The sequence below is a fragment of the Coturnix japonica genome, chromosome 13 (assembly GCF_054131305.1).
Source record: "Coturnix japonica strain WE chromosome 13, WE-NBRP24, whole genome shotgun sequence".
NCBI classification, from domain to species: domain Eukaryota; kingdom Metazoa; phylum Chordata; class Aves; order Galliformes; family Phasianidae; genus Coturnix; species Coturnix japonica.
The window spans coordinates 16,226,046-16,238,143 of record NC_140675.1 but is presented as its reverse complement, the minus strand read 5'-3'; the positions used below and the strand labels follow the sequence as shown (position 1 = coordinate 16,238,143).

Genomic DNA, 12,098 nt, shown 5'->3' with positions numbered 1-12,098 from the left:
ACAATAGTTCAGCAAAATGAAAGTCACTGTTTTCTTAATTAAAAAGAAACAAATAGCTATATATAATTTTTTTAATTGGCTGCAGGTTTACAAAATGCATCAATAGCAAATTAATTCCATCACCATGCAAATAGTATCAGCTATTACTGCCTCTTCCCATGGAGCACAGCAATCCTATCACAGGAACAAAACCTCCTCACTCTTAGCACTGACACTGATAAGCACACTCAAGAACTCCACAGGTTGCTCCATTTCACAAAGCTGCATGGACGTCCCAGGGATTTCTACATCACAACTGATTTGTTTTGCTTTTAGAAGTAATTTGCCTTTAAAACATACGGTGTTGTCTGCATTTCACTTCCACTTTGAAGTTACAGATCAGCTCTTACCAGTTCAGGAAGGAAAACACGTTGTTGTTATGTTCGAGCACAGTGGACAAAAGCACCGGGCTGTCTGACAAGCCAACAGGCTGAACCCAAAGCTTTTTTCATTACAAGAAGAAAAACAAAATTACCAGCTTTTATTAAAATAAAGGCATTAATAAAGCATATACCATGCACCAATAATTCAGAGGATTATGCTCCAGACAGTAGCTATGTTTTAAAATTCTCCTCACTATCACTATTATAAGTAACTTACACTATTTCAAACAGGTTCTTCATATCAAGTATGACTTATCTGTATATTATTTGTAACAAACATAATAGTCTGACGAGCTGAACTACAAAGTGATCGAGGAAATACATTCAAAATTAAAGACTCAGCCGAGCAGTAACAGAGCTCTGTGGTGTAGGTTGCCATTTGATGAACTCCATCTGCAAATTTAGAGTGGAATGGAGATCTGGAGAGCAGGCAGAGACCCAACAGACAGCACAGCTCTATGCTGGCATCACTGGTCTCAACAAACAGGAGGCTGGCTACAATTACAAGGAAACCTGAGAGATGTGACCTTTTTAACAAAGAAAAAAAAAAAGTTGTTTTGAAAGTACGAAGTGTGCCTTGTTTTGGCCATCCTTACATCAGCATACCTGCTGTATTTCTCACTCATGTTGTTTAATGTGGATCCAAACCATCACCTGCTGGAAGCACAAAATATATTGAAGGTAAAGTGAGCTCTGAAGAAATGCATGAGGCTCCTCCCATCCCCAAACACCTCAGCTCTGCAAGAAGACAACTGGTAAAACTCAGCATAAGGGAAATTATTAAAATCAGAAGAGTTCAATGAACTTTATGTTGCACCAATGCTTCTAAGAGAGTAAAGAACTTTGCTACAGCTAAAACCGATCAGCTTCTTCCATAGTCTAAAAACATGGCTACCTTCCCACACCATTCAGCTAAGCCCATTTCTTAAAAAAATAATAATAATAAAAGGAAGGACTCCTAGATGACTTCAAGTCTACAGCAAAATCCGAAGGCGTTTGAGTACTTCAGGATGCAATTTATGGCGGAGTTCTGAAATGGATACTCCTAGTTCCTGTTGCTTTTACTGGAATATTTTTATGGAGAGTCATTTTTTTCCCACCCTACCCTTTTCCTTTACTGAATTTCCACACAATAACTTCAAGTTGACCATCACCGGACATCTGAACAACAATAAAAAAGCTACAGCTGGATCCTGTATTAGTCCCAGCTGCATTGGATCTCTGGCTGCCTTCACAGAACAAGAGAGCCAGTAGGAAAACAGTAGGGAAACTTCTTTTAGCAGCCCAACTTTGAATAAATCACTTTTCCATATGCTACTACAACAAACTATTTTACTACTTAATGCAAACTGAAATTTTTCTCCCCGTTTTCACCCCTTCTCTAAAAAAAAATAATAATAAATTCAAATAAATCTTTCTTCAAAAACCTCTACTACAAAATACCAGAAAATAATCATCTCCAGATGGTCTTTCAAGTCTAACATACCACAATGGCTGTATCTGCCAAGTCCACCCACCCACAGGCTCCATAAACTTCAGAGTATTATTTGTATTTAATTTGGATTACTAATTTCACCCAACCTTTCCCCTTTACGATACAAGTTACTTTTGCAGGCTCCCAAGGTAGGTAGGAGATACAAAAGAACACCAAGAACAGGGACATAAGGTGTACTCTCTCTGCTTAGGCTACCAGTGAATTCACAGCGGAAGGGCTTAAGCTTGCCCTTATAATATCATCTAATCTTTTAAAACATTCACATGAAATTATGTCATTTATTGGTACAAAACCAAGAGCAAACACTGCAGTCCTTCCAAACATATATCACAAAATGAGAATAAAGAGCTTTAACCAAATAAAAAAGCCCCGAATGCTCCGTTGCTGTGGGGAGCCTCCTCCAAAACAGTTAAGAAATAGAGTTGCTGTTTAATGCACAAAAATGCACTTCCTACAGAAAAAAAAAGAAAGTAACAAATCAACTCCATATGCTGTATTTATCTGTCCTTACTAAAGGACCTCCAGCGAAATGCAATGTCACAAACAGACCTCATGTCACAGAAAGGAGACTGGCTTAACACCTGGTTAAGGGCTTCCAAACTTCAGAACAAACCAGCACCAACTACGTGACCCATCAGCAAACCAGGCAGGTATGGAAAGCCTTTATGCTCTCCCTTCTGTGACTGCAACAGTTCTCACACACACAGCAGTTGTTTCTTTAAACTTTAGCTCTGACTGACCCTAACTACCAACTGCAAATTGCAGGTAAGCAGCAGTTTGTATAGAAACTGCAACTCAGGAGTAGCAGCACCAGGACAAGAGATGGTAAGAAAGAAGCACACCATTATTCCCCCTACATCAGGGCTGCATTCTGCACTGTAATACTGCAGGTACATAACATCAGAGAAACCAAAAGGTGGGACAATAGGTCAAAATCAACCTGCAGAAGAGCGGGCAAAATAAGTTCTATAAAATAATTACTTCTGAGACTATAAACATACACCTCCATAACACAAACTACCTGCTAACGTGTGACACGGCAGATACCACATGCAAGGAGAGCTTCTTCCAGTGTCAGCAGTGAGGTTACAAAACACAAGGCTACGCTGAGGTTTACTTTGGGCTCCTGAAGATGTATAGGTGAATATCAAGTGCTTGGTTTGGGGGGCTCCAAGCAGAATCCTTGCAGTTTGAAGGAAATAAATAACCAAAACTTGAAGGGAAAAAGGGAGAATCTCAAAACAATAGACAGATTTACCTACCCGAATCAATAAACTGCACAGATCTACTACAAGGAACCATCAGACAGCATGGCTCATACACTGTAGCTCCTGCACAGGCAATCCTGAGCAGCTGAGCATCTCACACTTAGAAGAAAGGAGTCAGATCTACACGGACTTCTCAAGGACTCAGAACAGCCCTATAGAGCACCAAGCCCCTTCCCTGCACTGGATAGGATTTGAGGGTCAGAGGACACACTCAATTTGCCAGGTTCCTCCACTCCAGAGCCATCACCTCTTCTTGCTGGCACTTGGCTTAGCTCAGTTGCTTGGGAAAACCTTCCTCCACAGCCCCCAGCTGCCCAGGCAGGAGATACAGCCACAAAAACATGCAGCAGATTTACAAATTCAAAAATGGGATTTGCAAGTGGTCAGAATAGTGCTCAGAGGAGCACGCAGCCTGGTGGGAAAATTCCTCTCGGGTCGATTTGAATGCCGAGGCAGGAAGTTCATTAGTCCACACTTAAACGAGTAAGAAGGAAAAAAAGCAAAAAGGGACTCGGAATCTGATTACTGAATATAAGGGAAAAAAAAAATACTCCTTCCAGCAACAATAAGCCCTTATTTTGCCATCAGCAATGTGCTTATAAATGCCCCTTTTGCCAACTCCCCCTCTTGCAGCATGCATTGTGGGGCAGCGGGACCCACTGCTGTCAGCATCTGACCGTACAGACAACACTGCCTGTGAGCTGAACAAAGATCTCATTAAGGACCATGATATTTACAGTGCACCAAAGTGAAAATCTAACAGCAAATACAAGCTTCTGAAAACTCGGAAATGAGCAAGCAAACAAGCTGAAAGGTATTCTGTACCCTGAATGTGACAGCACAGAACACAGCTGCATGGTGGAAGTCGCACTTACAATTAAAGATGCGGTTGTATAAAAACATGCAGGTGACTCATTAAACGACAACATCTCACAGTCCTGACAGAAAACAAGAGGCCGTTTCCTTGCTTGCACACTCCAGTTCTTTTTCAGCCTTTCTGTGCTTGTGAGGAAAGCAGATCAAGCAGCAGAGATAGATCCGTGTCCTTTCCACCCATCTACTCCTTTTGCCAAAGCACATCCAGCATATCGCTCCATTCCAACGCAGTTTAACCAAAGGGAAGATGTTCTGAGCTTCATGAGAACTGGTGCGCACCAACAGCGATTCCCACAGCTGCTGCTGAGTCGCTCCCGCACCCCACACCAGATCTACTCCCAGCAGCTGCAGGACATCGTGTTACGAGCCAGATAAACACACAGGGATGGGAGCCAGACACACAGCTCTGTAAGGAAGGGATGGAGGGTTCGTCACTGGAGACAAGAAACCTCAGAACCACCACAGGACAAGGCAGAGCCTGTGAGACACTGCACCACTTCCACAGCCTGTTCCATTGTTTTCATACAGCCTTCTTGTTTTGCTAAGGAACCAGAGGTATCTCATCTAAAAGATTTTAAAGTGACTTTTCTCCTTTGATAGGAAGGACAGCAGCAGCTTCCCAAAGTCCACCTGAGCAGCTCAATCTAACAGGGAATGCCAGATCTGAGATCAGACTCAACACTCTCAAAATGAACTTACCTACAATTCTCACTTTGAACTGAAGAACTTCCTTACGAAATTCAGTTGGAAGCATTATTAGTTAATAGCCTTGCAGGAAAATCTATCCTTGGTACAGTTTCCATTTGGTTGCAAAATAACAGTATCAATTTCACAAGTCCTCCACACACCTGGCATAAGGCAACTATTCCATTTTATAATAATCAGAACATCTGAAAAAGGTTATTAGTAAACCCACACTGAGAAGCTCAACCTGCTAAAAAAAACAGATGAAGGATTGCCAGCACTTCACGTCCTGTACAAGAACCTGATTCCTGGTCCACAAGCACCCAGTGTGTTACACCTCCCATTAGCTCCGTCAGGTTTGACTTGGTCAGAGATGGGTTTTCCTGGGCAATGTTGGATAATATTTGTGTGCACCTTCTTGCATATCAGCTTTACCTGGAAAAGCTCCCCACTTACACTGCACCTATGTGTAAACAGATACTGGAACTACAGCACAACTGTAGAAGCAGCTCAGCTTCACTACTTTCTTTAAATAAAACTTCACATTACCAAATAATGGGTATAACAAACCTCAGAAAGTAATGAAATAAATGTGACACAGATGTTCACTAAAAAAAAAAGAAAGAAAAGAACAAGAATGTTTTTACTTCATAGCAACCAAATAGGTCAAGCCATTTCCTTCTTCAGGCAAACCCCAGAGGACCACAGAACACATGGTTTTCGAGTGGATTTTCTCTGTCTATCCCACTAAAAGGAAATACTGCTGTCCAAAATATTTGCAATACTAAGTTTTCCCATGGAATTGTTGGGAGTTGAAAGAAGGAAGTCATATGCAATTACAAACTATTTGCTAGATGCTAAAGTTATACAAATGGCATCATTAAATATACTTTTACTATTTAAGTCACATACCTCTCCTATAGAACACACTGCTCCAAAAGAATGCATAGCAAAGAGCTCAGAAATGCCAGTGATGGCGGTTCACATGAATTTTTTCTTCACTTCCATAAATCTTAAGGTAAAATATCACGTGTTCATCACCAACGTGGGATTCCTGTCCTGCAGTTCTACAAGCTGACACGTTTTTCCAATAAAATGGCTGATAATTACTTCTTTTTATCCCTGGTGAAAGAAGTCCATGGTTACTATGTCTAAACTCGTCATTAAAATGAGTGCAATCATTCAGCATATGCTTAAGCACTTCTGAACTATGAGATGACAAAGTGATTCAGCTTCAATAGGAAGAAAGAATTTGCAAAGGTTCCTTATGGTCACAAAGCAGCACCCTTCATGTAGCACAGCCCCAGATAGAAGCCTGCAGACAGCACGTGAACCCACGATCAGATTAAATCTACACGGGCATTCAAACAATAAAATGGATACTGCATAGAAAAATACAACTTATTTCTTAAGTTTTAGATTGCAAAAGTCTTCAAAAGGTTTTGCGTTTCCCTTTTAATGCCAGTTTTGTACAAGCTTTCTACAGACTGCTCTTTAGGAAAGGGTAAATTAAAACACCTGATTTATTTCCTCGTCAATAACCACTGGCGACATCATTGTGCATCCACAGGCACCAAGAAAGGCCATAGCTCTGTTCTAGAGCTGTTAAAATTAATATGACAATTATGCAATCTTAAGATGTCAAACAGGCCAACATTTCAGCTGGGACAGATGGCAGTGGAACCAGAGGAGGCAGTATATGCTGTGAGTCATCACTTCAAACATGATTGTTCAATTTTTATTTGCAAATTCGATTGTCCACATGAAGATGTAGTGAAGAAGAGAGCATTAAGGCAAGCACAGAGCCCTGCAAATCTTAGCAAGAAGTTGGAAGCAGAAAGATCATCTTCCATATGAAAAAGGGATTAACAAGACAGGAGGGGAGTGAGGGGCCAACAGAGAAAGAAGCCAAGAAAGAGCAAGATTTCAAAGAAGAGGATAGTAAACAGGACTAGAGGCAGCTGGAGGGACAACAAGGAAGGGAATGTTCCAAGCACGAGGGGTCAGGACAAGTGTGGAAAGGACCTAGGATGAACCTGGAGGAGATGCTCTTCAGACAGTGACTGCAAGCAGCTCATTCAATGACCTCCAATGTGAAAAGGAGACGAGGCTGTAGTTCAACAAGCAACTGCGGCCAAAGACAGGGTGTAAAAAGAAAGAGAGAAAAGCAAGTTTGCTTGGGGAGGAAAGAAAGTGAGCAAAAGATAGCAGTGGATAAGATGGAGCTACAGTATAAGCAGAATGGCTTACAGCTTTTAATCAAGAGCTAAAAGCTGTGCCAGCAAGGGAGAGACTTATAGGTGGAAAGGATGGCAAGCAGAAGGAACTGGAGGAAAGCCACACTGTATTTCATCCACCTCCCCTTAAGAAAGCATTGAAAATTCTATAAAGAAAGAAGGGGATCAGACCGAGAAACTTGATGCGAACTGCAGGACGTCTCCTGGAAAGCACTGAGCTGCCTTGAGACACGCAGCCCCTCACCTGGTAAAGGCTCTTACGCTCCACCAATATTACAAGACTGCAATATCCATTTCGTAACAGCTGCACGTGGGAAAGCCACTTTCACAACGGCTATGGCTGTGATTCCCACACCATGCTCTGCAAAGAACTCTCTGTTCCTCCAAGTAAACCCTACAGGGTTTTTTCCTAGATGTAATAATCCACAGATGCTGTGTTAGAGGCACACTGCTTCACTAAAACCCGTGCCCTGATTACGCTGCTGTGCACCAGCCACCAAATCCCATTATTCAACCGTTCATCGAGTCTGGCAATCTCCAGAAATTTATTAGCAAAAATGTAATGCTTTCTTCTAAGCCACAGCCACGAAGATTGAATGTTAGGCTAAGAAAAACCTTAACATGCTATTGCAATTAAGAAGTCTATTTTCTGATACCACAAAAATAACTCATATTTACAGTGTAATTACTAATACTAATGTATTTGGGGATAAAACTGAAGACCTGGGTGAGCAAACATGTAATCTGTGTAAATTGAGGTAAGTTGAGCATGGAAAAGTATTTCTTTTGTAAAAAGAGCCTTAGTTTGAAGCCCTGCTGGCCAGCAGGACACATCTGTGTTGCTTCATTTTGGGTTGTATGTCTGAACGTGCTACTATTTCTCTTCCTAGAAGCACAAGGGGAGGTTAGTCCAATATTCAGGTGCATTTTTTTTGTTCTTAGCGCTTCCTCAGCATTACTGGAAACTCCAGAGAACTTTTGGGACAACTTATTATAATAACCTTCTTTATTAAATATATTTCTTATTTTGTGAGTTTCTTTGATTTTAAACAAAACATGCAAATTCTGTCTTGAATGCAGAGCAAACGTCTGCAATCACAAGCAGGTCACATGAACTCCTCTATCTTTAATATCTGCCTTTGAAAGACACTACAATCCAGAGGTCGCTGATACATACAGATAATTTTAAAACTACTTCCTATGGAGAAATTGGGGGAGAGGTGTCTTTCTTTTTAATTACATTTAACAGCTTTTACCTATGAGCAGATAACTGCTTTGCCACGCAGAAAAACAGAAGTCATCTTGCTAAATTTGGTTTGGCAGCAAATCTGTTCTTCTGAGTCCTCTGCAAGATGATCTGGTCCTTTGGTCCAACTCCTCATGACCTGCCTCCATACCAGAAACCCACGTGCTAAATGGCACCAACACTGCTGAGCATGGCCAACAACAGGCTGGCAGCTGAACTGCTCTCCAACCCCAAGGAAATCTTCAACATTTGGAAACAAACAGCTTTGGCAGGAGCAGAGAAACCTCCCTGCCACAGCCAGTGCTAGAACTTGGTGTATTTACTGAGGAGAAGCAAGATTTTAAGCTTTCAGCACTCCCTATGAGAGCTCACAACAAACATGGCACACAGAAGTCACTCAGTGCTCGATCCCATTGGCTTTTCCATGTGGAATGGCACTGAGCTGGATCTGGAGACTAGGAAGCAACTGCACAACTCGAGTTCAGCGGAACAAAGAGGAGCACTATTCCAGCCTTCCTTCTGCACACCTGCTGCAACATTCAGTGTGAAGACCCCAATTCAGCAGTACCACCACTGCAGAACAACAGCGAGTATGTAAGAAAAGCCTTGCTGAGATCACAGAATGCGTGATCTTAAACCAAGCGAGGAGAGGGAGGGGGAGAGACTTCCTGGATGAAGTGAACCACAGAGATATTTTAATCAGAGCACAAAAGGAGGCTGAGATGAACACCAACTGACGCGGATCATATCGCATCAATAATCCATGCACACAGCCTCCACTGAGAGCAACGGGAGGTTTGTGTGTAAGTGGCTCGTACAAAATAAACGCGTGCCCCCATTTGGACTCCACAGAGGAGAGAAAACATCCAGAACAATTCCCGTAATTAACACCGCTCTTCCGTCAAGCGTTTCTAAAATAATCCTGACTTTACACAGCTCTGCTTTTATTCACAGCTTTCACAAGCGACGGCAAAATAGCTGACCCCATTTGTCAGATGAAGGAACTGAAGCGTCAGATGCAAATGAAACTGAGGAGCAGGGCAGCAGGCAAAGCTGAACTGGGAACTGCATTTACCTTCTGAATCACAGTTCAGTGCCCTAGATATTTAGATGCTTATCTAGATCAAGCCTCTAATTAGGATGATTCGGCGCAGTCCTCAAATAATTGCCCTACCTGCAGGACCTGAGCTCACCCATCAGCTCAGCTGCACCAGTTGGCCACTTCATCAGGAGAATTTCTGGAGCACTGCAGACATCCTACAAAGGTCCCAGCCCTGCTGAGCACCCCTGGCAGCCCCTGAGCATCACGGCTCGGTAGCACCGAGGCACTCTGAAATTGGCTGTCAAATCAACACTTCCCACATGCTTTCCATTGTGCAAAAAGAAGGGGAGGGGGGGGAGACTTAATTCAAAACAACAATGCATTAGCTGGAAATGATCTAATTAATTCTGGCGTTCCAAACTGACTGCGCTCCATAAGGAACAGTCAGATAGGATCTCGAGGCAGGAAAAGAGTTCAATGCTCACAAGAGGGTAACGTCAACCATCAAATACAGGCAGGAAAAAATGAACATCTTATTAGCCTGCAATTGTTTTACTATTAAGCCAAATAGGGAGGGATATTAGAAGGAAGTTACACGTTTATTAGTGTGGTACACAATTAAAATTCATTCTATATTAAATCTGCCTTCTTCCTCCCCAGAATGGACTGCAGGACGGGCTGCCTCCTTCCAGGCTCTGGGGGCTTTTCTTCCTGAGAAAATCCAGCTTTGAAACACTCACAGACTGATTCAGCAGGAGGTCCAGCTTCCAGCCAGCCTGGCACGGCAGAACTACAACACGACACACAGGGCCAGTGCCAACAGCAGCACCTCCTTCTCCCTCTCCTACAGATACAAGCCCATAACACTGTGAAAATAACACATGTCAAGTTCAGTGAATCTTCTGAACAGTTCCAGTGTTCGGTTGCTCCCAATGACAATTTTTAAAGAAGGACTGGCTCGATTTGTTCTTCATTTTCTTTGCTAAAGAGTTAAACTGAACACCGACGAGCCAGGCGAGAGCTGAGAAATGGCCACGCTCCCACAAGAGTTATTCCTCTGATTCATCATGGCCTTTTTCTTTCCCAAGTTGTCAAAACAAACACCACACCCACCTGATTTCCGAGTTCTGGGCAATTACACTTAAAATTAGCAATCACCGAGTAACTATTAATCATACGAGCCTCAGCCATTATTTGATCTATTTAGAAACAAGCGATACCCTCAGACACAGCGCGTTTGACGCTTCGGAGCCATCCCTGCTGTAGGGCAGCCCTGCAGCCACTGAGCACGGAGCCCCCACACACACCGGAGGGATCCTGCGGAGGGAAGGGAGCCTTACACACAAAGCACATTGGAAACGACACGATGAAAACAGGCTGCAAACCCGCCGTCCTCGCAGCCGGGACAGTCTGCAGCCTCCCAAAGATTAAAGATTAAAAGCTCCCCTAAGATGCAAGCCCCGATCTGCTAAAAGTGCCGCTTGGGAACATTAGCATCGCTGCCTTTAGGAACGGTTCGCCTTGTTTAAACTGGATGAACCACTCCGGGATTATCACCGAGCCTCCATTAGGATGACACACAAACAGAAGCCCTCGCAGAACATAATTCTTCTTTTCACCGCTCGCACAAACACCACACACACACTTTGCTCTCCCTCCTCCCCAGCGGACGCGCAGCTGCGTCCGGGCATCGCCGCGATGTCTCCGGGCGGGAGCGGAGCCAACTCGGGGCTGTCACCGCGCGGTCGGACGGGGCCCCGCAGCCTCCAACCGCCCCGAGCTGCGGCCCGCCCGGCCCAGGAGCCCCATGGGGACCAAAGACACCGGCACTGCCCCCGCGCTCGGGAGGAGCCGGGCAGGACGAGGAGCCGGGCAGGACGAGGAGCCGGGCAGGACGAGGCACACGGAGCACGGAAAGAAAAGAGCCAGAAGGGCGCGGCACACGGTGCACGTTCCGGCCTCAGCCGCGCTCCACAGCCCCGGCCCGGACACGCCGGCCGCGATCGAGCGCTGCCCCGGCACAGCGGCCAGGTGCGGGACCGCGGCCCTCCGCCACTCACCGCCTCCTCCGCCGCCCTCTTCGTCCATGTTGGGGCCGCACACGGAGCGCTCCGCGACGGCCGCGGCTCAGGGAGGCCCCGCACTCGCTCCTCCCGCCGCTCTCTTCCTGCTCCGCCGCCGCTGCGCACTCCCGCCCCGCTCCCCGGCCCGTCTCTCCTCACCCAGCGCCTCCTCAGCCCGGGCAGCAGCTGCCGCCTCGGCCCAACCGCCCGCCCCTCTCATGTGACCGCGGAGGGGCGGGGGGAGGCCGGGCCGGGCCGGATCCGAGCTGCTGCTGCTGCCGCCGCTGCGATGTCGCCGCTCGTGGCCGCGCTGCTTCCTCCCTCAGTGTCCGTTCGTGCCTCGAGCGGAGCTTCGTGCCGCCCGCTGCTTCCTGGGGCTCCCGGCGCGGGCTGGCAGCGCTCAGTGCCCCACAGGAGCTCCGTGTGGAGGAGCCGGGCCCGCCCGCAGCTGCCGGAGTGAGGCGGTGGGGGAGCCGGGACTGAGAAGGTGTCCGGGAGGGAAAAGAGCCGGGAATGGCCGCAGGGTGCGGGACCAGAGCTGGGCTGGTGCCTTGTTGTGAGGGGGACGGAGTGGGTGGAAATAGACGTGCAGGCTGAGCTGGGTGGTTCCTGTGCGGAGCCAGGAGTCGGACTCGATGGTTCTTATGGGTCCCTTCGAACTCGAATATTCTGTGGTGCTGAGTGTCCAAAAAGGAGCCTCGCAGTGTTTATTTTCTTTGCAGCCTTGCTTGCCCTGGTTCTTGGGTCGGGTGCTGAGAGCTGCTG

General features: G+C 45.7%; 1 protein-coding gene across 2 annotated transcripts in view; it reads right to left on the bottom strand.

Moving 5' to 3' along the window:
* Nucleotides 1-11,494, bottom strand: part of CYTH3 (cytohesin 3) — a 42,644-nt gene extending 31,150 nt beyond the window's left edge. Inside the window, exon 1 of one of the 2 annotated variants that reach the window (XM_015877044.3) lies at nucleotides 11,331-11,494. In XM_015877044.3, coding sequence (XP_015732530.2) covers nucleotides 11,331-11,358 — 28 coding nt within the window. In that variant the 5' untranslated portion in view covers nucleotides 11,359-11,494. Of the gene's footprint in view, nucleotides 1-4,060; nucleotides 4,383-11,330 lie in introns of those variants that run through there. The other variant, XM_085514185.1, reaches the window with a different exon arrangement.
* Nucleotides 11,495-12,098: the final 604 nt, after the last annotated feature.